The 27,494-nt window shown below is 42.6% G+C and overlaps 1 protein-coding gene across 17 annotated transcripts; it reads right to left on the bottom strand.

The window, feature by feature from the left end:
- nfyc (nuclear transcription factor Y, gamma) lies at positions 1–27,296 on the bottom strand. 17 transcript variants are annotated; one of them, XM_033636898.2, is made up of 11 exons: positions 27,194–27,296; positions 15,430–15,539; positions 15,173–15,244; positions 12,271–12,384; positions 10,023–10,118; positions 7,453–7,629; positions 3,637–3,705; positions 3,028–3,180; positions 2,623–2,727; positions 2,469–2,528; positions 1–1,340 (listed from the first exon to the last, which is right to left on the bottom strand). In XM_033636898.2, exons 2-11 carry the CDS (start codon positions 15,526–15,528, stop codon positions 1,221–1,223), a joined length of 1,065 nt encoding a protein of 354 aa, XP_033492789.1. In that variant the 5' UTR covers positions 15,529–15,539; positions 27,194–27,296; the 3' UTR covers positions 1–1,220. The 17 variants fall into 17 exon arrangements, with proteins under 17 accessions (XP_033492789.1, XP_033492796.1, XP_033492797.1 ...); XM_033636905.2 differs by having other exon boundaries at positions 15,173–15,241; XM_033636906.2 differs by having other exon boundaries at positions 15,173–15,241; positions 15,430–15,536; positions 27,194–27,270.
- Positions 27,297–27,494: the final 198 nt, after the last annotated feature.

The following is a 27,494-nucleotide window of genomic DNA, read 5'->3' as shown; positions in this document are numbered from 1 at the left end:
TCTTAGACAAGTTATCTTTTTTTATTTTTTTTCTCACAAACAAAGTTTGTTTACAAAAAGGAACGTCGAAAATAAAATTGTACCTATCTATTGCATGTCATGCTGGCAGTTTAAACTACATGCAAAAACAACAATAACAACATTGATAATAATCATTACTGTACAAAAAATGAGGGGGAAGATACGAGGCAAAACATCTCAAAACCAGAGGAAAAACACTTGTATTGGGGAATAAGGAGAGTTCTATAAAAAGGGTGTTTTGTTTTATGCTCCAGACGGAGTCATGTGTTTGTACATGAGACTTAAACCAGGGCACAAGACTCCAAAATCACCCGAGTACAGAGGGATGTGTAAAACTGCATAGAGGCAGAGAAGAGATTCCCTGCTCTAAAGACAGGGTTGTGAAGAAAGAGTAAATGAAAGGAATAGTAAAGATGACTGTGGGGTGTGTGCTTGAAATACAAACACACACACCCTCACATACACAGTTAACCTATACAGTGTGAAGCCCTTAAAACATAAAGTCATGCTTCGTCGTCAATGTGGAACACAACACAAAAGAGAAAATACATGAATTTTTCACTGAACCTTATAACCTCTTTTCAAAATCTCTTTGACTGACTTGCTGTAAAAAGTGATATCTGAGGTATATGGCTTCATTTCATCTGTCAAACTACATGGAAAACAGTAAAGAGAGAATGATTTGTATTTTTCCAGAAAGAAAGCAGGAGGTGAAGAATCCCATGGCCGCTTTGAGCCACAGATATGCCAGGAGCAGGTCGTGTAGAGAGAGACGAACACTTTTCCAATTCATTACCAAATACAGAGCAGAAAGGAAGGCAACAGGAACAAAGCAAACTTAATGTTTGAAAAATGTTTCAGGCTCGAACATGAGATGATAAACAGAGTTGGTCTGTGGAGACACTGGTGTCAGGGACTGCGGCAGTCGATGCATATATTCACTGTGGATGTGGGTAACAAGTACAGAAAGTTCAAAGCATGGATGCAACTTCACGTGTAATTTTTAGAGTCAATCAGTGTCCCTTTTTTTTAACCAGTGCACTAAATTTATCACAAGATTTCAGGTGCCCCATCTACATGAGCAGTGCTTGAAATCAAGTTTATCAAGAGTCCCTTGACAAAGTCGGTGGCATCTGTCAGCATCACATGGGCTGGTATGCGTGTTGTGTGTGTGTGGAGAAAAAGGTTCCTGGTTGGGCTCATTCAGTGCTGACCTGCGTGACCTGTGTGTCAGCTGTCTGGTTTGTGGACTGAATGAACATCGGTTGGGTCAACTCCTGTCCTGCTGGCATCGTCACCTGCTGGATCTGATACAACTGCTGTAAAACAGAGAGAGACAAGAGAGGCTGAAGGTCCAGGTGTTGGTGAACTTTAATGGGATGACATCTGATTACATGGTTTTATACACGGTGCTATTTAGGCTGTTTCTAAAATTAAATATCTTATCTGACTGCATTAAGGATTTTATTCATGATTTTATCATTGCATTTGTGTCCAATTCTGATTTGTGGTTTTCTGTCTGATGTTATTAGTCTGCAACTCACTTTTAATGCTGCCAGTCTTGGCTGGTACAGTCTTGAAAGTTTTCTTGGTTAATTTGAGGTCAAATTTAGTCATGCATGATATTGACACTGCTGAAGGAAACTGGTCCAGACATGACAAACAACCACAAAATGCACAACAGCTAAAGGGCTGATAGCAACAAATTGAAAAGACACTGATCAGCTGAAAGAGGGACTGTGGCTTCAGACTTTCTCCATGGAGGGAGCTGCATTTAATCTTTCATGAGTTTACAATGAGGTACAAAAATTGTGGAAGGTCATACTGAACACTGTTTGTAAAATACCCATCTTTCTCTAAATCTTGAGACACACATGACGTGAACGGGCTGTGTTCCCTTTATTTAGTACTCTATTGGATGGATGGCTTGAATTATACTTAAGTTCATTTAGTATATCCTCCAGACATCTCACAAAGCTACACATGATCCCTCTATCATTATTATTCTCATTACATCATTTATTTATTTTATTTGACTTTATGTTAATTTTTACTTTTTATCTTTTTTCTCATCATGTATAGATATCTGTGCTGGTATGAAAGTTAAATATTCTGTTTCCTTTTTCTATTACAGTGCACAGAGATTCAACAATTCAACTGTTTCTCTTTCTTCAGCAGATGTTTAACAGATTATCTTTGGAGTATGTGTGACAATTCATGAGCATACCTATACTCTCATAATAATTTATCTGAACTTGAACTATTCACTCAACCTATACAGCATAGCTTGAGCGAATAGTTCAACTGAGACAAAATGAATCAGTTTAATTGTTGAATCTCGACCAATAGGCTGGAGACAATGTTACAAATGTTCTCTAAACTATCTGTGCATGGACTATCCAGATAAACAGCTTTGCCACACTGGATATGTTCATTGCATTTGTTACCTGTCCATCAGTAAACTGGTTGAACTGCTGCTGTCCTTGCTGTACCTCTGCCTGTGTGATCTGAAAACAAAACAAGTTAAATTTAAGTATGTAAAATACTTGGTTATCAGATATTTTGCTTTATAGATGCTATTTTTGTTGCTACTGTGATTACCTGCTGGGTGTTGGCAAGAGTCTGAATCTGTCCTTGGACCACTTGTGCTCCAGACACAGGCTGAGCTAGACGGATGTATTGTAGCTGGCCCGTGTTTAGCTGCACCTGCAGTCGACCAACACAAGGGGGAGACAAAGTTTGGTTTGGAGCAAAGGTCATTCCAACACAGAGGTCACAGCCATTTTCCTTCTCTGGACAACAGTAACGAGAATCATTCACTTTCCGCTGGTGAATTAACAACTTTGCAAAACTCACGTTTGATGATTTACATCAAACGGTGGAGAATGGATTATTGTCTAAAAACTTGGCGAGTTTATCCACAGTTTTAGCTTCTTTGCTCCATCATCAGTTCCTCCCCTGACTCCTATCACTCTGTTGTTTCAGCTTTTTCATTTTTTTTCTTACCGGGATTTGCTGGATCTCTCCTGTGTTGGTGATGATCTGCTGCATGACCTGCATGGTCTGGCCTTGGGGTTGAGCTGTCTGGGCTTGACCCTGGGCAGCTTGGACAATCTGTACCTGTTGGCCCTCACTCACCTGCATGGCCACAGGTGCACTCTAACAGAGAGAAAAGAAGAAACAAAGAAAAAGAAAGACAGACAGAAGTTACGCATTAGTTGCTGAGCAACAACTGGTACAGGCATGTAGTTTATGACTGACACAAAGGACCAGGAAATGACTAACTTCCTGGGAATAAGATTTTAATCAGCACCATGAAACTTGTTTTCTTAAATTTTGAAAGTCTGTTAAAGATCATCAGGCAGGTACTAAGATGTGGGCACATGAGACGACAATGCAGCCTTTGAGACCTCTCTTTGTCTCCTGTCTGTCACACTATCTAGGAGAGGCCACCTGATCTCATGCTGGGTTCACCCCTACAGGCCTCAGTCACCTGAGCAGGACAGAGCATGTATGCTGCGGTCACCTACAGGGCTGTGGCAACACATAGTGGCCTCTGTGTGTGTGTGAGAGAGGTTAGTGAACATATAAATGCACATGAGCATGTGTGTTTACCGTGATGGGTGTGCCCTGTGACTGCACCTGCACTTGCTGTAACTGCTGCATGGTGGCACCTTGCAGCATCTGATGGCCCAACAGAATAGAATGAGAAAATGAGAGAAAGACACACAGTGAGAAAGCAGCGATTGCAACAACTTAACACATGAATGTAAGCGTGTGTGGAGTGTGTGTAGAGCTTGAAGGTTAGAGCAGCATACGGTGACATATAAGCAGCAAATGACATTTAATGACATGTTTATGAATGACAAAGAAGCTGCGGTGAAATGCCAGAAACAGGTTAAAAAAAAAAAAAAAATCATGGTGAAGCTTGGAGAGATTCTGAAGATGCATACACATTGACATTTACAGCAGCTTAAATAATGTCAGCTGTGGTTTCATAAGCACTTATCTCATACTGAGAGTATTGGTGACCTGAAAAAAAAAAGGGCAGAATTGGCACAACAGCGGCAACTAGTCAACAAGTTGTCTTCTTTTCTTTCCTCATTCTTAGTATTTCCGGCATTCCATAGACCAAATCTGTTGTACCATACATGGCATGTGCCTGAGAGATAGTGGCAAGCTAATAAGACCTGTTTTACACCACAAAATATCTATAATGTGACCTAAATACCATCAAGAGGAATAGGTGAGATTGAGCTGGTCGACAACAAAACAGATACCTTTCACATTCAACACAAAACCGAGGGAAATTCTTAAAATAAGCAGGCTGCAGTAGCTGTTCTTACATGGACAATCTTTCATCAGTCCGACTGACAATCTAATAAGAGATTCCACCTTGACGCTGAATAAAGTGATCCGAAAAGATGTGTGTTTACATGCACCAAAGCATTTAATCAGAATATGTATTTTTTTGACCTGCGCAGAGTGGTTCTGCTCACCGTGGAGCATGTGATCTGCCAGGAATGAAACAGAGGGAAGAAGATGTTCCCACTGTTATGACACTTTAGTAGTGAGTGACGCAAGTGGAACACAGGTTATTTTCCGCAGCTACAAAATACAGATGTTCCCTAAACTATCGGGAGACTTTACACTTTAACGACGTTCCCTAAATGTCTCGTATGCAGACTACTGCTGCTGGTAGCGACAGACGGTTGCTCCTTTCCAGTGACTCCCTGATTCAGCCTGTAACAATGTTATGTAAGGCTGCAGTTTCGAAATCAATAGAAACATTCATTAATCAGAGCACTCACATAAGAACGAAGCACAAATAGAGCGCTAAATATTTTTGAAGTTATGAACAACTCCTTGTCAAAATCAGCAGAGAGAGAGATGTGCAGAAACAGCATGTCATGTGCGGTCCCTGGAGTCCCCTTCGTCACCCTATGTTATCCCCACGTGGGGCAAACAAGCACAGAGAGAATATATTCATTTTAACCAGAGAGAAACGATTTGTGTAAACAATTTATGAAAAGACTTAACATCTCTTCTGATTGACGCAGTTATATGAGACATTTTATTCTGGTTGGGCTAATTAGTCTGGTCCATGTAAACGCACCTATTGCCAGAGGGATTAAACTGAAGCTTCAAAGATTCCAAGTTTTTATTTTATCTCAAAAGCCCTTCAACAAACCAAACATCCTTTTGAGAGAATTTAAAGCTTTCTCCATTTCCTCCAGGCCCACTTTTTAAAGCGCTACCCTGTAAATAGCCTACAATGGAGTCTACGTAAGGTGAGTGTCAAACTGTGACCTCCCTGTTCTCAGCGGGGACTGCAGCAGTAGCAGTGCTAGTGAATCAGGCCAGGTCTAAACGAGTATGACAGCTCAGCTAAAGGCAGTCTGCTGAAGCAGCATGAAGCACCACAGCAGCCCAACAGCATGGCTAAATGACATGCAGAAACCAAGCTAGAGAGAGAGAGAGAGAGAGAGAGAGAGAGAGAGAGAGAGAGAGAGAGAGAGAGAGAGAGAGAGAGAGCACTTAGCAGCAGAGGTAGCAAGAATGAGATAATAAGAAAGAGAGACGACTGAAAGGTATCCCAAAATGTGCATGTTTGATATCACACTGACTGATATAAACAGTGTACGTGTCTCTTAAGTGAGTGTGAAAGAGAAGCAGTCTTCTGAACTAACTGAAACAGTGAGAATTAATTACATAAAAAAAAACGTACTTGAAGTGTTCAGCGAGCCTTTGATGATGATTTCTTCGAGTTATTAAAGGTCCAATATTGTATAAAGTCATATTTCTGTATCTTTTTTTATTATAAAGCAGGTATAGGTGCTAAAAAATACTGTAAAAGTATCAAAACACTGCACAAATGCACAATGCATATACAGAAACTGTGCCTTCAAACGAGCCATCAGGACTTCCTTAAAGTTGTGATGTCAAACTACACTACATCAAGGTAAAAACGACAGCCACAGAGCTATTACAGTTATTCCCCTGGCTGCAATGGCGGTGCAAAAACGCCAAGAGTGCAGATAAGGAAGACCTGGAAACACTGTTGAATTAGAGCAGCTTGGGCTTATTCAGGAGGGGGCTTAAAGAGACAGACGCCAAACGCAGCGTTTCAGACAGAGGGTGAATACAAGTGTTACAGCACAGACAGTGTGAGAAAATAATGTTTTCTTTGAAAGTGTATATAAACATATTCTAGTAGAAACGCTACATACAAGTATGACTGAAACTGAGCGTAATGTGAGTGTTTTCTGTTTTTCTGCTTATAAGGTAAAACACACACTGCCTACTATATGATTTCAGATACTCAACCATGGCTCACACTCTCTATGATTGATATGTGTACATTTTGGAGCACAGCTCGACAGTAACTGTTGCCAGGTTGCCATGGGAACCATTTTGAGAAATTGGCAATCAATCATGGCCTTTGGTTGCTATCAGTGGCTACCAGTTTTAACATAAATGGGGAGAGCAAACAGCAAAAAGTGCACCCCCAAAAAACATGTTTAATATTTTTTGCTAATGCAGTTAGAACCAAAACCAATACTGAACGTGCATTGATGCATTTATTCGCGTGCACACATCTGTTTTAGAGATTGGGTGAGGAGTTTGACTCACCCTTCAACTTCACAAATTAATGTGCAAACTGATTCAACTCACAAAGAATTTTGTTCAATTTCTGTAATAAAGCTTTTTAACATTCTTTGCTGTCACACTTTCATTATAAAGCTGACGTATATCCACATAGTAATCAACCACTTTTACAAGTTAGTGCTGAGCTCTGTGTTGGATATTACGAAAATAGACAGGGACTGACTACACATATTCAATCAATCAGTTAGGTTAATTGTTTGTGTATTTGTTTATAAACATTAAATTTCCACTGGGATTCATATAGGTAAATTACAGAGAGGGAATTATTCGGCTTCCTCTGCAAAGTTACGAGAAAGGGTGTGCATCTGAGTGTAGTTATGTGCCCTGGGTGTGTTCTGAGGTTCTGTTATCCCTGCTGGTTGGACTACTGAATGTGAGCTAAGAATATTATCAACAAAGCCAAGTGTGATGAGCCAAGTAACAAGCCTTCTGCAGCATGATTCCAGGAGGGTGGAGTTTAGAGTGTGCTGCTTAAACTACTTGGCAGTGGTAATCCTTCAGGTGTCAAACAAACACACATGCACTCCAACACAATAGCCCTTTCTTGAAATACAGTGCAGGCTTCATTAACTGGTAATTTGTGTTTCTGTGCAGTGAAGCTCTCAGCTTCAGTCTGTGTGCTTCTCCACATCGCCCCTATGACTGCCTAAAATTTTCACATCCAGCTGTGGTTTCATTTAGTTGGTGCTTCTTTAAATCTTGGTGAGTGTCCTTTGTAGAAAAACCCTGTTATGAGCTCTTCAATCAAGCTGTTAGTAATACCTGTCCTTGCTGTGACTGAGCGATGATGATCTGTCCAGGCTGGATGGTCGTGGCTGTTTGTGCACCTGGCTGCTGGCCCTGTTGTGTGCCCTGCACCTGTACAGCTCCAGGCTGCTGGGCCAAAGTGAAGTAGTACTGCACCGGCTCTGCTGGGGCGACCGACTGGCGCATCTCCTCCTGCGGATGACACACATACACACGCATCGAAGAGGGCCTATCAGTCCATTACATCTCCATAAATTATTTTTGCAGGTGTAACGGTAGAGGAGGGCAGGTCTGATAAATAACTGATGGGATGTGGCTGGGGAAGAGTAATGTAATCTGGACATAAGATCCATTGCAAGCACCATATTGGTCAATACCATAGAGTGCAGGCCAGGAGGCATCAGCCAAAACAATTTACACATACACAAAAAAACGAGTACCAAACATTTGTGGCTCTACTGTAATACAGGGAGGGGAGGGTAGAAGCAAGTTTCAAGTAAAGCACAAGTAAAAAAAGGTAGTTTTTCTAAGAAATGAGAACTTTTTATGTTCCCTTTTTAAACTATACTTCTAATCTTTCTTCAAAAATATTTCTGAGCAGGTAATCTACTTTCCTGCATTTGCCATTTACAACTTCATTACAACTGGCAGATTAAGTGTGCTCCTAAATCAAATCTAATGTCGTACGCTAAAACAAAAGCATTGTTGTTAGAAGAAATAGAGCGTCCTCTTTCTCTATGAATTTACAAACAGTTAAGTTAGGCACGTTAACTCCAAGAGTATGGTGCTCTGAATAAATGCAACAGCATTTCAATTTTACAAACGATCCAGTTTGTGCCAGAGCGCGCTCATTACATTTACAGTAGTCCTAACAAACTTTGCAACACTCAGATTAACAGGTTTCTACACATGACATTGGAGTTAAACTATGAATGGTCATTAGAAGAGGATGAATGGACGGAAAGAAGTCTGGATACTTCAGTGCAAACCTCCGCATCAGCTCATATGACATCAGCCTATGTTGCAACGCACTGTCTGATCAAGTCGTTAACTCATCAGAATCCACACATGCGGCCAAAGAGACTGCCGACAGACTCTTATTTCACTGGTTGCACAATAATTGGAAACATATTGATAAATGTACACGATAGAAAATAGCTGGCGTGTGGTAACATGTTGAACTACACAAAGTAGCAGGCTAGTGTGTAGGACTGTTTATGTGTTACTTTGCAACAACAACATTTCACTGTATATGGTATTAACATTTTCATTATCAGTTACAATGACCACAGAATTTATTTTTTGGTTCAACAACAGCTTTTTTTTATAAACCTGAAAGCTTTTTACATAATGGAAGTATGTGTAAAAACTCTGACAGGCAGTCGAGGAGGAAAGGAGATGCACATGTGCAGGGGAAATTGTTCGTCCGGTTGCATTTTATTTATTACTGTAGATAAGCAAATGTACACGCCATGATGATCACCTATTTTCATACCACTGTACTCGGTCTCGTGTTATATCCTTTGTTTGTTTGATTAGCCTACCTGCTCTACTACTGTTTTTCATTTTGTACTGGCCCACACACCTTAAAAAAATATTGCATGGAATGACAGTGTACTTTGAGTAAATTATTAGCTCAGTACTTTTTTACTTTTACTTGTGTAATTTTCTCAAATAATAATTTTCGTTTTTACTCAAGTCATTTTTTACAGGAGTAATTGTACTTTTACTTGAGTTTAGATTTCCAGTACTCTACTCTCCACTGGATATAGGTATACTAGAACTAATAATGTGCCTGTTATTGATTTTTTTATGTAAACACTCCCTCTGGCCACAAAAATGCGGCGTCAGAGTTTGCTGACATTCAGTTTACTCAGCAAAGTTCAGCAGGTTAGATACTTGCTGGCACGGGAGCTTGAACCCAGGTCTGAGAATTATCACAAATTAAATTCTCAGTAAACACTGACCTGTGTCATTCTGTTTTATAACTGACTAATGAGCAGGGCTTCATCTTGATGAGGTTTATCCATCACCAGAAGCGTAAACACCCTTCTCCCAGCTCCATGACAACACAGCTGAGAGTGTAGGATGTTTACATGCCTGGAGACAGTCTACTTGACACCAAATTTAAATATCTCAGTCCTCCATCTGGTATCCTACATTTCTATCCAGTACATCAATCTCTGACTCGAGCAAAACTTCAATGCAATGTGCTGCTTTCTGTTGATTTTATCCTTATTGATTTGGTCCCTGGTAGAGGTCGTATTCGAATGCTTGATGAAGTTGTGCTTTTCTGATACTAATGGTACAAACTGGTGTCATCGAGGTTACTGTTGGCTGTCAGAGGCAATAAGATGCTGCAAACATCCGACTGAAAGCCCTCGCTGTCCAAACTCCAGCTTCCAGTCAAGGATGTTTACAGCACCTTCAGGTTGCCAACAATGGAAAAGCATCTGAGATCAAGACTCTCTTTTCCCCGTGCTTACTGTAATGTGTAAACAAATTGTTCTCTCTACAAAGAAAAACTCTGAGCACCTTACAAGACACCTGCTGTTTGCCTCACTGTGCAGCGTGTGACTTCCTACCTGTCGTTTAGGCGGCTTCAGGTCATCCCGCGGCACAATGTCGATCAGGAAGTCAAACTGGTCAAACTTTGTTATTGCCATGGCGATGTCGTTCCTCTGTAAACACAACAGACACAGAGGGTCAGGCGATGAGGTCAGACTTTAATTATGCTAATTCAATATATGCAGCGACCTATATATAAACATGCCTCAAGGCCTAAGGTCAACTGTCCCAAAATAGCCACACAAGAGGCTACTGTGGAATTGAAATTAAGTTCCCAGTAGGGCTGTAACAAGCATTAGCTTTGATAACTGAGCTCAAAGGAAGGGAGGAAAGGTTTGGAGCTAAATACCAAGTTATATCTGCCGCTGGCCCCACCGCACCTCATTGCCCTCACACTACTCATGGCCCTCCTCCAACTTATTTAGCTGAGCTAGCATCTCAGCCACTGTGGACTTCAATTTAACACACCCCATCTCCGCTAGCATGTCAGCTAAGGATAACTAGCAACATGACCTGCCCTTCTCTCCTTCTGATCGGCTAGTACTCATTACCTGGGACTGGTTGACGTTAAGGTAAGAACGTAAGGGTAAGCCCATCAAGAGGCAGAGTCAGTCATGGCCGAACTGTCTACCACAACAAATCACAAAAAAAAAAAAATCAGACAGCAACACACACACACAGGCGGCGTGACTTCACTCTACGCTCAGGACACCATAACTCCATTATATCTTTACATAACAAACAGCAGTTTGCTGCAAAATGAATGCTCTGGACCCTTTAAACACTAATGAAAATAATCATTTGTCACAATGAGTTACATTTAAGTACAGTAACAGTCAATTAAGTAAAAGGGAATAGTAATGAACAGTCACCCCAGCATCACAGTCATAACCCTGGATATGTGTGATGGCTGGAAATGAATAAGAATGACGCCTTCCTGCCCTCATGAGCACAGGCTCCGCTGCTATACGCCTTCCTATATCCACAGCAGTGTGCTGTCTCTGTGGAATTTTCCACAGGATATTGGCTGTCAGGACCCCCCATTGTGGCCCTCCCTGCACTCAGGGCTATTTATAGTAGCTTGATTAATATCTGGTAACACCAGGTCACATCTACACTTGTTCTATTGATGAGTGTTGCTATGGTGACCTCAATTGGCGTGGCCTCTTCACAATGGGACTCAGGCTCTGCGTGTGTGTATGTGCGAACATGTGGAGACAGAGGGTGATGTTTTGTCTCACTTCGGCACAAGGAAATCACACATTCATGAGGTTCAACGGTCAACACTGACTTCATACGTCATCTGTGGTATAAAATGTAATTAACATGTAAATCTGCACAATTATTGAAGCATCTATTTAAAGTGTGCGGTGTAGACTTCTAACACCTGAGAGTTTCGTGCTAAAAAAAAGGACTCAGAGACAAAGATAAGCCAAGACAACAGCAAAGTGAACACACTTCCAAAGTAGGTCTTCAATTTAAGACTCCTCCAAGACTAACTACGATGAGAGCGATTACACTGCCTTTTTTTCCAGTCTCTTTTCCTACCTGCGTTGGCACACACACACACACACACACACACACACACACATATCCATGGGCTGCTAATCTCTCAGAGGTATGTGAATGGATAAAGTGGACTTAAGGGCTTTCATGTTCTGCTTCACAGTTTTCCCCTCTTGACATCCAGGTGAGACTCTTGTCTGATTTCCCCCAACAGTTCCCATCAGCGCTCTCATGTTCTCTGCTTCCCTTTCCCCCCCTCACATCATTCCAGAGTCCATCTTATTCAACTTTGGGACAGCAGAGCAGGCAAAATGGCACCGGAGGGAAAAGTGGGTCAACGGCACCCGCCTGGCTTTGCTTTCAAAGTCAATGGAGGGATAGTTCTCAAGGGGATGCTGGTATGGGGCCTCAGCTTGTATATGCACACAGACACACACAGGCACTCAGACACACAGTGAATAGAAATCAACAAACTAAAAGGACACCCAAATGATGCAAGGGTGTGGGAGAGAAAGGTAGTAGAAATGTACGTGAGGAAGAAAGAGGTAATGTAGTTATTACAGTAGATGGATGTGACAACCCCAACAGACAGGGTGGAAAGAGTGTAAGAAGACAAAGGAGGAAGGGGTAAAAATAAACAGGTGAATTGTTTTCCTTTACTTAAGCATGATCTGATGAAGGTAAAACACACAGGGTGGACTTGGAAGAGTGAAAGAGTGGCAAGACCAGAGTTTACAGGTCTCTTTAAGTATATCTGACCTGTAGCGTGCGTCTCTTATTGTCCTCGGTGTGGATCCATGCTCTGAGGGTGAGCTCTGTGATGAAGATCTGAGCTGCCTTGGCAAACAGGACCGGAGCCTCTGCACTGATCATCTGTAAAGAGGAGATGAGAGGTACACCTGCTTAAATAGACATGTAGAAAAACTTTAAATACATATCAGCTATGACATGAATCAGGACCTGGGTGACAAATGGCTGCAACACATTCACAAATGGTGCAAAATAAGCAGCACAGACACGTAATAATTAATTTATATGCTAATTTGTCAGCTCAAAACACTACTCAAACAGGACAATATTGTTCAGCTGGAAAATGTCATCATTACTCACCAAAACACTTGAACATTTCTATTCTTTTCATCACAGCTGTGGGTTACCTTCAAACCTTTGTTTGTCCCTAACAACACCTCTTCAGCTGTAAAATCACTGCTCTGCAGGCCTCTAGTGGAGAATTGCTTAGCCTCGCACTCCACTTCTTCATTCTGAGTGGCAATGAACTCTCAGACCAAGCCACAAGGTAACTGGTTAAGTGGTACGTGGACATGAATGTGAAGCTTAAATGCACAAGGTGGAAAATAATAATGTCACTCACATGTACACATGCAGTGAAAGCTGCTGTGTCAGGGCTGACAGAAGGGTCCTGTCTTCAGATATGTTAGTGAGCTCCTGATCTCTTTACCACTTTAAGCTACAGCTTAACTAACGGGATAGTGCTCTTGACAGGGCACATTCAAGCCAAGCCCTACACACACACACACACACACACACACATATATACACGCACACACGTTTCACGGCTTTCTCTTTAGAGACTATGACCAGTCCTGGCTGATAATCTGGTGTAATGGGGGTAAAATAATCACTTCTTATGCCTTAACTGTCAAGTTCAATGCGACTGACAAATGTTGGGAGATGAGATCCTGAGCCGATCTGAGAGACTGTTGCTGGTATCAAGGTGTTCTTACATGTGGCTGCGACCAGTTTTAAAAGGACAATAAAATCCAAATGTTTTTACCCAATTGCTGTTCAACATAAACCACAACTTACAGCAATGTGGAATATATCTAAATAGTCAACTAGTGGCAAAAATCTTTGCAATGTGGAACCATATTAGAAACAAAAAAGTGGCTGCATACAGCTTCACACAGCTACTTGCTCCACAATCTGCTCTGTAATTTCACTTAATGCACACTGTTAATACGTTTTGATGTAAATCTATTTGATATAAATAATGGACTTCTTATCAACAAACACTGCTGAATGCACAAGAGCTGATAATATTTTTCCATTATAAAATAAGTCCAACAGGCCATTCAGAGGCGCTGAGTGGTCTAAACACAACAGGCAACAGGCCAACAACTCGATAGAATATAGGCACAAAATTAGAGAACATTATCAGTCAAGCATTAAAATAACCAAACTTTTGTCTAAAATGGAAGTAAAATCAGAAACATTTTAACAAGCATGAACTCACAGGAGCTGCAGCCACGAAGTGCACGCATCCACAACTCACCAACACTTGTCACTAGTACAAGAATGCCTCTTGACGATAACCAGTTCATGAGTTACAAAAGGAGACAAAGCAAAATGGTGTCTGTGTGTGTCTATGTGTGTGTGTGTGTGTTTCTAAAAGTTTGGTCATGTTACATGAATCCACTTAGATGTTACGAGCCTTTTCGTTGTACACCACAAAGGGTGGAAAATATTTTTAGACAGACCAACAAACTGACCAAGCGACAGACCAAGCAACCTATAGAGCTGATGGTCGCAGGTAAAAATCTGGTTCAAGCTACACATTTTTCTTGCATGCTGAATACAGGGTTCCTACACATTTGGAATTTCAAAATTCCATACTTTTCCATACCCTAATTTCCAGACTTCTCTGGGGGGTTTTTTTTTTCAGAGAATATGCGACATCTGAGTAAATATATCAGTGTATCATATTTCACATCATATTTAATTATTCTTAATAGGCGATTGTAGCCAAGTACCATAATGGCATAAAAACTCAGGTAAGTTCAATGACTGGGCTGAGGCAAAAAGGTTGGGACTCTGGGTGCAAGCGATGCAGTAACGAGACGTCGGCGTTTTTTCCTTTCATGTGGCTCAGAATCGCCTTCTCCCCCATGTTGGCGATGTCAAACGAATTCACACAAAACTTGCATCTAGCTCTGTGTGTGAATTGGAAATCTTTGGCCAACCAGTATTTATATACGGTATTGTCAAGCCATCCATCCAAAAACTTGCATCTACCCATTGTGAACCATGTGAAACTCGTCTTCTTGTCGAAGGTGCAGTGTTGGAGTGAAACTTGATACCTGGGGGGCTGGAGGAGGGTCATGGGGCAGCATACTGGACATACCACTTGTCAATCAGGTAAAAGGGGCGGTATGTTTTCTGAGATGTTTGCTCTCACACAAACTGTGCTTGGCCCGGCATGAAACACGATCCGGATTGATTAAATTATTTTTGGAAATACCTAATTTTCTATTTTAGAAAACAGTATTTTAGAACAGTGGTAATAGTCTGGAAACATAAATATTTTTCCATACTTTATTTTTCATTCTCCATACTTTTTAATACCTGGAAATTGATCACATTTATTTCCATACTTTTCCATACTTGCGTAGGAACCCTGTGAATATGAATGGAAGACTTTACAATTTTACCATGATATTATAACATAATAATTACAGAAACAACCAATAATTCACAATTGCCATATGCTCTTATAGTTTTGGTTTGATTTGTAGTGGATTTAATTTCTCATTTTAATGAAAAGAATAGTACTAGAGCTATGTGGATTCTTTTACTACACGCCCCATCCTTCCAGTAACAATTATTTTCTCGAAATGGTCAATTATTACGGCTGCCCTCTTACCTTGACATCCTCATCCAGCTTCATGATTTTCTTGATTCGAGCAAGAGGCAGCTCCTGCACACGGAAATCCTTCTGGAAATAACAGATGGGTGGTCAGTGAGAGACACAGAACAGAGCACAAGAAAGTTGTGCCTCAGTATTTGCATGTGTGTATGTTTGAACCCATGTAAAACCATTGAATCTTAATATTAATTTGGCTTGTGTGTGTGTGTGTGTGTGTGTGTGTGTGTGCGTTTCTGTTTCAGTGGACAGCGTACCACAGTCAGGTTCCTGATCTCCTCCATGACACGAGGCCAGAAGGACTGCAGGGTTTGCTGGGCATCGCTGCCCCCGGCTCCAAATGCATCTGCGGACATCCTCTACTCTGCTGCATCAAGGAATGACAAAGGAGGCGAGAGGTAGAAGCAAAAGGTTACTTATTAGAAAAAAATAGAAACGATGTAATGAGTCAAGACACTTGAGACAGATCATTCAACACAAGACACCAGGACACAGAGTACAGTGTCAGTCTAAGCCAGGCCTGTGCTGCCCAGAGCTCATGCCGTGTGTCAGAACCACATGGCCTATAATTATAATACAGTGAAATCTAAAATAGAGCCCCGACGGGCGTCTATTCCTGTCTTTGTGGGATGTTGACATGCCCAGGAACCCACCACCACCAGACTGGCTGCACACTCCCTGATTATGAATGGCTCACCTTCGGCACATAGCTGCAGCTCCTTTACAAACACAAGCATGCCATGTGCAAGTCACTGCTGGTGACCCCACGCACTGAGGACAATGCTGAAGCCACAGATCTAGAAGACCAAAGTGTGATTGTGTCACAGATAAACAATGTCCTGACAACAGCTGCATTCTAGTGTTTTGAGGGATGCATGTGTGTGAACCCACACAGACGAATTCTTGCAAACTAACCAACTGTACAGTGAAATAAACCAACTGTTACACACACACGCACATGTAAAAGCCAGTGCTTACAAGGGGTCTGATGGTTTGAAAGAGGATTCAGCAGGTTACTATGGCATGCCAGGAATCTGCTGGGGGAATATTGGCCTGCCTGTCTGAGCATGCAGGGCTTGGAGTGTCTGGATTGCACTCTTTCACTCTCTCCCCTTTTCTCCCCACCTCAGTGAAAAGATTCGCCAGAAGGAAGAAGAAAGAGAAACACGGGGGGACAGAACAAGAGATGAGTGTGTAGAGCTACTCAAGAGAGATGGGGTGTGTTTGTGTGTGTTGTTGAGGGAGGGGTAGTGCCTTGTCCAGTTCAGCATTAATCCAGCGCTAAGACAAAGTGCCAAAGGCTTTAACACGGGGAGGTAAGAGACAAACAGGGCCACAGTCAGACTGCTGTGCAAACTAGCTATGTGGGTCAAACAAGACAGAAAGAGGGAGACGAGGAGAGAAAGAGAGAGACATGACAGAACAAATAAAGAGAGTGTTAGGAGAAGGGGGGGGTCTCCTCTTTATCTTCTCTTTCTTTTTTCACTCAGGGCCAAAAAGCATGAATGGCTCCAGCTCTGGTCCAGCTGACAGACCAATACAAAACAAAAGACGTCCTTTCAGGCACTCCATCTAGTGTCTCCCCCGTTGCAGCGGTGTTGTAGGGGATTGTTCTGAGTCTGGGTCCACGTCAGCTCCTTTACTCCAGGAGCATTTAAGTGCAGTTGTAAATATTTTACACCAATAAATCACTAATCCAGAATCCTGGATTGATTTTTGACAGGAGAGATTGCTTCTCTGGCAGTTGTGGGAGTTACTGAATAATACAGAAGAAGCACTGCTGCATCCTGTTCTGTCATTCAGTTTTCGACAGAGAGTAGCCTAAATCAATGAGACAGAATGGCAGCGGGGGATGGCTTTATATAAATCAATCAGGCAGCTTGTAGCTATGGCATGCCGGGCTAGTGATTGACCTTGACAATGTCTCCCCTTCTCTGTCTGACGCTTCAGTGTCCAGTTGCATTTCAAGGTTGATTGAAATCCTGCAGTCACTAGAACAATCCCAGCATTCCACGGGGCCAGAATGACTGATGGGAATTGTAGTTTTTCTCCTCTGCCTGATGTGTAAACTGACCTCTGCCAGTTCTTGCATGACCTCTGTGTACTCAGCAGCACCATGACCATGCAAATATGCTGAACAAAAGAAGAGCAATGAGAGCCATTTTGTGTTTTTTCCAGCTAAACAGCATTTCATCACACATATCAGCACTTGATCTTGTGATAATTTCGAACAAGACAACCTTGTGTATCTGTGTGCGTACTGTCTGCCAGCTTGTGCGGTTCTCTCCAACTGGTAGTCTGATAAGACACAATAATTAGGCAATACATTTAGCAGCATTACAGACAACCATCAGGCTAATTACCATGGTAACAAAACTGTGGCCCAGAGGAAACAGAGAAGGATAGGGGAGTTAAAATAGCGAATGATTCAAGTGATTTTTAAAAAAAAAAAAAAGTAAAACACACAGGCCACCCAAGCTCCTTCTGCTCTCACAATTCTTTTAAACTCCTGCCTTTTCTTTTAAAACACTGAGAGAGTGAGCTGTTATTAAATCACACATACACCCCAACCCCCTCACTCTGACCCCGTGACCTTCAGTCTAAATACACAGCCACACACTAACCACAGAAGCAGGAGGGGGGGTGCAGAGGAGAAGTCAATATGTGAGAAGAGCAAGCAAGTGTGACGAGAGCCAGGCTGAAGCGTGAGAGCGGAAAAGTGAAACGTAGCTTATGTGAATAAGAAAAGAGGGGTTAAGTATCAACATGCCTTTAATGTCGCTAGTTAGTGTGCTCTACCTACAGTACACCAATATTAAAATATTTCCCAAGGCTTTGTATCAATGGAAAGTTGGCGTGGGAGGCCGCTGATGTCAGACACACAAGTGCAGAATATAATTTCTTCTGCTGACTTCTGCAACACCTTCTATGGTTCGGGTCTAGTCTAGTCAAACAAACACTCTGAGTGGGGCTATTCGCTGCACAAAGAAAATCGATTTTGAAACTCCCCGAAAGTTAATAAATGTCAACATTATAAAAGTTGTAAAAAGTAAAGAGGTTGATGTGGACAATGAGAGAAAGCCAGTGTCAAGACTGCTTACTATAGTACTATTTGCTTCTGTATTTCAGTTCTCCATCTATAGGAAGCGTTGAAGTACTCCTTAAATGGAAATCTATGCTAAAGAATTTGTTAAACCTTGGTGGTTCAGTTCACTCTTTAAAACGTATGGTCAGCATTGTCATTCGCTCCAAATAAAGAATCAGATGTGGTGGACGCATTGAACTTTGATGTGAGCTTGCTATTCTGGATAATACTGTGTATCATTGTGCTGTGATGAACCTGACATCTCTGCTGTGTTGTTCTAAGCTGCCACTGTATGCTATATTAGGGTACATTGTGTTGTTTTGCGCTGTGCATCTCTCCTCTCCTCTTCCCTGCGGCTCTGTTGTCCTTCATCAGGTCATTGAGACAGAGAGATGCCGGTGTTGGGTTTCCTACCAACTTTGCTGTGTGTGTGTGTCTTTGAGGACAAATGTGATGCCTGTGCTTTGTCGACACTGTCCAACACAGCAACTTGCTCTTCCTCCTTCAGCGGATCTACATCTCTCTTCCTGTCTCTTCTCCAGTACTTCCCATTCCTCTCTCTGTCACCCGTGGGTGTGCGTTTCTCTCATGCTCTGTCTTACTTGCTTTCACCTGATCCCCTTCTTCCAACTTCTCTGAGAAAGTCAATGCTGCTCCGCTTGCGGCAGCTGAATCAGCGCTAATGTTGTTCTGCCAGCCCAGTCCTGCATCTCTCCGTCTCCTCCCTCCCTCCCTCCCTTTCTCTCTCTCTCGCTAAACTGGCACGTCACATCAAGTGGCCACTCACAGCAGCATCAGCAACTCGCTCCAACTCTGACATCACACCACTTTACATGAGACTTCAATTCCTGCCCAAATAAACCTGATAGCAGTGTAGGAACTCATCTAATCCCAGATCTTTCCCTGAAGCAGAGCTGACACTTCAGATTGTAGCAGATGTGCGCTGAGACAGCCTGACCCACACAGAAATAAAGGGGCATACATTGTGTGAAATCCATGTGTATAAGTGTGGCAAGCAGGGTTGAAATGGTATGAGATTTTCATGGTACGATAACCATTTCTGTTTCACGGCATATGGTGTTATACAACTATTATCATCATTATTATTATTATTATTATTATTATTATTATTATTATTTATAGTAACTTTCAAAGGAATTTAAATAGAAGTTATTTTTTGGTTAAACAACAGCTTTATTATAGTCGAAACTTAGAACCATTTTTCAAACAAAAGTTTGCGTAAATAGTCTTACAGGCAGTTGAGGAGGAAAGGAGTTTTTTTTTTAAAACACTGCTGATAAGCAAATGTATACGGTATGATAATTGTCAATTTGACCACTTCAACCTTAAAGTGGCAAGTGTTATTCACACTTATCTGTGAATTTTTGAACCTCTGTCACAGAATAACTTTCTCTTAGAGTCCCTCGGCAAAATGACTACATTTAGTTCATGTCCGCTATATTTAATTAATTAATCAATCTAAATGTGAAATACTGTGAGAAAGGGTTTTTTAAAACTTATTTTGCAATGCTCTTTCAATCTAGTAAGACTGTAACATGGAAATAGGCAAATGACGATTTGGCAGAGGACATTTTCTTTCCCCATATTATGACATTAAAGCAACTTCACACATTGTAACCCTTCATAGTTGCTAAGAGTTCAAACATCATGCTGTACAAAGAGCAAACATGTAACCACAGGGACTTGTTACCACAATGTTTCCCTGCAAATTATGAAATCAACCGAAAGACATGTTTTCACGTAAAATATTACCAGCTATGGGATGAGTGTTGCTACACTGGCATGTCTAGCAAGAGGTCAACTTTCCACATGCTGCTGTGTGAAACTGTCAGTGATGCAGAGTAGGCAGTTCTGCAGGAAGGTCACTAAAGGTTAAAGGTTTAAAATGAAGCAGAAAAACAAATGCAACACAACTTGTTACCCTAAACAAGGATATATCATTGGACCACTGAGAATCTTAACTCAGTGTATAACATTCACTATGTCAGTTTTATTCTGATTTACTACACCTGAATAGATGGCTTATATACAGCCTTGGTAACAAATGTCATACTGGCAAACATTCATTTCAAATGATGGCCATAAATCAAAGCGGGTATATTTACAAATCCTGAACTATTACAGCGTTCATTCTCATGAATCCAATCACAAATACCACACAGAAACAAACTGGCATGGTTACAGCATGCAGGGTAAATGATCTACTCAGGCAAAACAAAAAAACAAGAAGTTCCCAGCCAGGAATTACAGATTAACTACTGGGACATGCACAACATTTTCACAGATGTTGGTGCAAATGTTTTGTGATTAAAAAAGAACAGACGGGGTTATAATGACGGACGTTCCTCGCTGTGACCTGCAGTGCAACATCCCTTTGACATGGCTGGACCCAACCAGCCATCCAAACAGCCCCTGCAAACTTTGCCCTTGGTTCTGCTTCAAGCCAACTCCAGGAAGTGCTAGTCACTGATCTCCCAAGGTCATTCAACAGAGGAGAGAGAGAAACCAGAGAGGGAGGAGGGAGAGAGAGAGAGAGGGAGAGATGAAAGAGAGAGGGGGAGAGAAAGGGGGGAGGATAGAAAAGGACAGGTTTTTCAACTTTCACTGCAGCACTTAAGTGACCCCAGTGGTTCCGGCTGTGTACTTTCTACGAAGCTTAATAAAAACATCACATACTGTACATATTAGCTATGTTCTGTATCTCCCTTTGGGTTTCGCTTCCTCTCATCTCCCTCTACATGTTTCCTTCTCAATGCTGACAGAGAGACTGCAGGAGCCAATCTCACATTCCTGTGACCTTCATCCAATGCTAGGCCCAGTCTCTGGCGTCAAAGTAGGCAGGGCTAAAGCTACCTGCATATTACATGCTGGAACACAGCTGACTCCCCCTGGCTGCCCACACTGTCTTTAGTGACAGTGTACACATGTAAAAAACACAGGGGTGGCAAGGGCAAATGAGTGAACGCACAGTGGTAGTGGTCACCTTAGTGATAAGCTGAAAGGCCTAGCTATTTCTAAGTGGTTGGCATGTTTCATTTACTTTTACTTTCCACCGGTGTGCCTATGGTACTGTACAGGCCACAAATGATATTCAAATCTCATGCAGACAGCAGCCAACCCTGGGATTTGGCAGCAAGGGCTTCAACTTAAGAGTTATTTTTAGTCTCCCTCTCTCAATCTCTCACACTCTCTCTTTCCCCATCGGGACTTTGTTTTGTCAAAGGCACCAATGGAAACTTTCAATTAGGGAGGAAGGGAGGGGAGAGAGAGGCAGTCGGAGGCAAGTGAGAGAAGAGGCGCCCTCCAAAGATTCCATCAGAAGAGATCAGATCAAACTATTAGCCTACTCTGTCCCTGAAGCTGACAGGCTGACAGTCTGTCCCATCTGGGCGTCTGGCACTGTCGGGGCGGGGGCCTGGGGGGTCCCGGGGTCACTGAAACCAGCTGCACCTCCACCCCTGGGGACCCATGACACCAACAGCGACAACAACACAGAGAGATATCCTCTCAGAGTCCTCCATATACAACAAATCTCCTTTCAACATGGATGCCATCTTTGCCTCTCGGCTCTGCGTCACTGTCTGGCGCTAGCGTGTAAACAAGGACGTCAGGGGGAAAAAACAGGGTCCAGACCACTACGGCGAGGCACTGCAGCCACAGACCCCCAGGACATCAACACCACCAAGACAGTGAGGAACATCTGAGCACAGAGTCTGGCAGCCATGCACTTACATGCAGTCCATCACGGGGCACTGGGTAAGTGTTGACGTGCGTGTGCATGGTGGTCCAAAGTCAAAACACAACAAGTGACAGCTAACTCTACATTGTTGCTTTGAGAATTTTAAAAAATACAGAAAGCATGCAACATGGACAAAAATCTCTCCTTTTTCTAACCACAGTTGTTTCTTTAAAAAGCATCAATGCTGTACTGAAGTGACAACTGAAGGACATGGATAAGACCTACACACACAAAGCGCACAACTCCAGTCTCCCAAGGAGAGTACTACAGGACAGGAAAGGGAGGGGGATTGAGAACGGCTGTAAAGGACAGACACTGTCTCATCACTGCAGAGCGTGATGGAGAGAGAGACACCAGAAAGTGAACAGAGCCGCACATTTTCTTCGCAAACTCAAAGCCGAACCAACTTGACAGGTCTTTTCTCTATGTGTGTGTTTTCAGCGGTCAGACTTACCCCTGTGCCCTTCATGGTGAATGGTCTGCCCTGCTGGAGCAGAGCAGAATAGAGGGAAACAGATAGCCCTGTTCAAGTCTCCTTGAGAGCAGCAGCGGCAGCAGGAAGAAGAGGCACAGAGGCTGACAGAAAAACTCTCTCAAGCTCCTTCACTTCCTCCAGTCTCCTGATCGTATCAACAGACAAAAGGCACTCTGGCTCCACTGGACGGCTCCAAAAAGGCTCTCAGGCTGGACACACAGAGGAGCAAGCCCCCCTTCTTCTACCCCTCCCCCCTTCTCTCCTCCACTCTCCCTTTACACATTGCCCCGTCTCCTTCAGCAGCCCCCCAACGTCCTCCTGCTGCCTCAACATACAGCCCCGCTCCTGTTTCTCTTCTGACCAAGTCCTCTCAAGTCACTGACCTTCTCCCTCTCTCTGTCTTTTTTACTCCCTCACCCCTCTCCCTCTCTAGCCAGTGACCCGTGCGTTTGTCTTTGAGCTGACCCCTGGCCCGGCGCAGAGAAGGGAGCGAGAGGGAACAGAAAGCCAGCACAGCAGCAGGCAACAGCGCAACAGCAGGCAAACAGTACAGCGGCACTCCCGACTCACAGACAAAAATCTCTAGCCTCCTTCCCCTTTAACATTCAAGAGTAATCAATCTAGCATGCTACATGATACTCAAACCCCGCCTCACACCCGGCTCCCGCCCCACTCTGACACTTGCAACCAATGAGAAGACAAGGTCCTCCTATGCCATTGGACGCTGCACACACCAGTCAGCTCTGACACATCCCCTGCTCCTCTCCTTTCCTCCGCCCAACCCCCTTTTACCGACAGCCAACTTCCTGCTCTAAGTTACCTTGAGCTGCAGGATAGGGGTCAGGGAAAAGAAAAGAGGAAGAGAGAGTAGAGAGGAGAATAGGTGAAAAAGAGTAAACAAAGTTGTGGAAAGCTCTCCGGGGAGTGCGTGAGGGCGTGCTGGTGGTGGCTTGCCTCGGCATTGTTTGTCCTCGGGCGGTCCCTGCCTCTCCTGCTGCTGGACGGATGAGAAAGGCTCCACGGGCTGCTCTCTGACAACTGCTCTCTGCTTATTTACAATGTCAAACTAAATGTCTCCCTCCGCCCCGCCTCCTCTGTGCCGCTACAGGCTGACAGCACTGTGATGCAGGCAGTCACGCTGGCCCTCACTGGCTGAAACAAGTGTCAGGATGGATGCCGCATGTTGCATCCACATGATTTAAAGTACAAAAGCATACTAGGCAGACTCGCTGTCTCATACGTGTGCACAGGTATACATGCACATCCACACACACACACACACACACACACACACACACACACACACACACATACACGTTTTGCCCTTGCTTTCTCATTCATCCTTGCTCACAGTCACAGGTACACACTGCACATATCTAGCCTCTAACCAGCCTACTTGTTATAATGAGATTCATTGTACTGTTAATATTATGCTAGAGGAGGAAATAAATTGTCTACACACATGGCCTCTCATTATTCTCTTAGAATATGAATTAGTTGAGTTAGACTTTATTCAACAAATAGTCATGACTCATGGGAATAATTAGTTATGCAACTAAGCAACCACAACCTTAACTCAATGAAAGCCTGTCAATCAAATTTACACAAAAACTAATTACTGCTAAACAGATCATTGTAAAGCTTTTGTACAACATGAAGACAAATGAGCTGACTGGAGAGCAGAGAGGGAGAAGTGGGAGAAAAAAAGAGTGCATTTCATTCTCGTCCTATTTGTGGATAAACAAGACTTAAGAGATATAGGGGTGAAAAGTCTGTAAACAAGGACATTGTTGTCTTGACCCCAAAAAACTATGCTCACAGCAACTTCTACAATTAAAACGTCATCAAAAAACCACGTCAGCAATGTCATACAATGACCTTTTGTTAGCTTACCACTGGTTTAAGGTGCATCCTTTCTGCACAGTAACCTTTACCTTAGAGCACCAAAGCATGACACTGCTGCTCATGTGCACAACTATTTTATGCACCACCCACTGCATATTTCCACATCTAATATGCAACTCATTAAGACACTTAAAGCTTAGAAAATAAAATGAGAAGTGTCAAATTGACGGTGCGATGGTAATGACATTTTAGCCAGGGAAGCATTTAACTGATAAGTTGTTCAAAGTGTGGCGGTATGACCTGAAGCTTTATGCTGCATATTACTGCAAATCCTGACTGTAGTGAGGAACACAACAAGCTTAAGAGAGAGAGAAAGAGAGCAAAACCTGCCCCATCAATGAAAAACTTAGAGGGGGAGGGGAACCGGAAGGATGGAGAAGGACAGAGAGGAGAGTTGTTACAGGATGGGAGGGGTAGAACAAGTGGAGAGAGGGCGAGAGAACGAGATAGAGACTCAAGAGAAACAAAGCTAAATGTTCCCTTTTCTATTTTTGTGAGGAGCATGGGGACTGGAGCAGGTACTACAGCCACCCAGTTAATGATTAGAGTGGAACTGCACAAATATTAATCTCTCCAGCAGTTCTCTCTGTAGATGTATTCTGGCTACCCAAAATGCCACAGTAATGACACCTGGCAAGGTCACCGTACAAATGAGACCTTCCCATGACCTATGCTGCCCGTAGCAGGGACATGTTTGCTCTCACTGACGCTGTTTAGAGATAAACATACACCAGCCAGACTATGGGTTTCATAAACACACAGCACCCTCAGGGTAGCCAGGCCTAGCTATGCATTCACCCAAAAATTGCAAAAACACATGCAGACAACACCTGCAAGAATAAATGGTTAGCTGACGGTGACCTAACTTATCCAGTCATGATAAATATATGCAACTGCTAGATTAAACATGTACGGAGAACAGTGACGTAAGACCACAACGTTACTATAACTCTTCTAGGTTAATAAAGTAAGCTAAGCTGTGGGAAAGGTTGCAAGAGTGTAAACTGCACACACAGGATTTGTCTCCACTGCTAACAATTAATAGGAAACGCTGAAGCACCTATAAATTGGTCTATTCACTGGGGATATAGCAGAGACATTGTGTTGTTATCTATACATCTTTAATGTGAAACAGGGTTCCCATGGGTCCTTGAACGCTTGTGAATATGAGGGAAAGAAGGCCTTGAAAGTGTTTGAAAACAGACATAGCTATGGGTCATTGAAAGTGCATGACTTTATACATTTTTTCCAAAAACAGAAACTGAGGTGCTGTGGATATTGTCTGTTGTCACCATCTCTCGCTTTCTAATTGAGCTTCTTTAAAGCCTGCTACTTCTCATTATAAAAATGTTCAGCACTATAACCGTAATTAATCTTTATCAGTGTCTCAAACTATGCTGTCTTGGGTCCTTGAATTTGAGTAGACCGTTGCTGAAGAGTCACTGAATTTATTGTTAAAGAGGGTGTGTGAACCCTATATTCAAGGAGGGCATTTCTGATAAGCTAAAAGCATTTATTTGCTAATAATTGATGAAGAAAAACGACAGAATGAAACACAAGTGTAGCTTTATGTTAAATGATATTGATTTGTTTTGTCAATGTAGCTTGATTTAACGCTCTTCTTTTATATTTTGAGGAATATAGGCAGGGTTGGAAATATGCATCAGCCAAATGCTGGTAAAATATGTAAGTGGCTGCTAGATTTGCTTCACTCACCAGCCAATAAAAGGTAATTTATTGTAGTGGCTGGTAAGTTAGATTTGGGAATCCAGCATCCACAGTGGCAGGTGGACAAAAATAGTTCATTTCCATTCCTGATTATATAAGGTATACACATTAAGTTTTATCAAGGAGTGTTGCATGCTCTATCCTGGGTAGGAAAACAAAGACACATAAAATGTACATGTAGATAACAGTGTTTTTACAGTGGGAGCAGGACACTTTGTTGCACTTTAACTGGATCGCTATAGCATACATAATAAGCCAGTTAACACGAACAAAGCAGCTAGCAGGAGATTGAAGCCAATGCAACATCCCGGGGCAGCAGACAGAAGTCAGTATTTATTTATCAGTGAGACAGCGGTCGCTAAAGTAAACCTGAATATTAAAATACAATGTAGTGCTAAACCGTAACACATCGGCTGCTAAACACTTGGAACATCAACCCTCAACGCACATATTTAGCATCAGTAGCTAACGGTATGATAACGTTAGTCCCTGCTGACCGTGCTAACGTTAGTGAACTTAATGTTAGCTTGTTGGAGATGCACACCGGTGACCGTTGTACAGCACCGAGCACCATTCGCAGTGTTCGTAATTTTTATCACCACTGGACAACGGGTCCTGCCATCAAGTGAAAGTTTGCAAAGCTTTCCAAAGCTAGGAAGAAGCAGTCTAACCAATAAAGACAACGTTTGGATCTGTCCTTCAGACCAATCAAACCTCGGACTAGATTCCACCAATCAAGGTTTTTAGGGCTAAGTTCGTTCTGCAACTGACGCCATTCGGGGCCCATTTGAAATAGCCAGTCCGTCTCACAATCATGCACACAAGAGCCAACATGGCGGACACATAGCATCAGTTTCCTGACCGCCCGTGATCCCTTCAGTGGGCCACCAATAAGCGCCTCAGAGAGCGGGGAGGGAAATGGCGCCTATGTTCATCTTCCAAAACAATCGTCTATTGGTCAAGAACAGCAAATGAAAAGAAGCGAAATAATTGCTCGTACTTCCACCCAACACGGACCCCTTTCTTGTAAACGTACCACACACAAACGCATTTTAATTTCTTACTCACTTTGTTTAACGGGTTCGAAGTGAAGTCCGGCTCAGCGTATTATTTATTTTATTTAGCTAGCAAGGGGAAACAAGATGGCTGCTACTCGAACCGGAAAGAGTTGGGTGCTTGAACGTGATGACGTAGCAAGTACGTCCCCTGAGCAACAGCGTCAGTAACGAACCGCTCTTCATTTAATCAGACGTTTATTATTAAATTGGCTAAACTGAAATGGATGCGGGCTATATTGTCAATATATATAAAGCCCCAAAGTATTATTAATCTCAGTAAAGCAAAAGTGGACCGATAGAAATAATTATTA

This window comes from Epinephelus lanceolatus, chromosome 16 (assembly GCF_041903045.1).
Source record: "Epinephelus lanceolatus isolate andai-2023 chromosome 16, ASM4190304v1, whole genome shotgun sequence".
Lineage (NCBI taxonomy): Eukaryota > Metazoa > Chordata > Actinopteri > Perciformes > Serranidae > Epinephelus > Epinephelus lanceolatus.
Note: the sequence above shows the minus strand (reverse complement) of the source record. Positions and strands in the feature narration are given on the sequence as shown.

Excerpts from the sequence above, each read along its gene's own strand:
- nfyc (XM_033636898.2), bottom strand. The coding sequence starts at position 15,528 with ATGTCCGCAGATGCATTTGGAGCCGGGGGCAGCGATGCCCAGCAAACC. Across the intron at positions 12,385-15,172 it reads AGCTGGATGAGGATGTCAAG|ATGATCAGTGCAGAGGCTCC; the intron begins GTAAGAGGGCAG and ends TCCTCTTTACAG. Across the intron at positions 2,529-2,622 it reads CTCTTGCCAACACCCAGCAG|ATCACACAGGCAGAGGTACA; the intron begins GTAATCACAGTA and ends TTTTGTTTTCAG.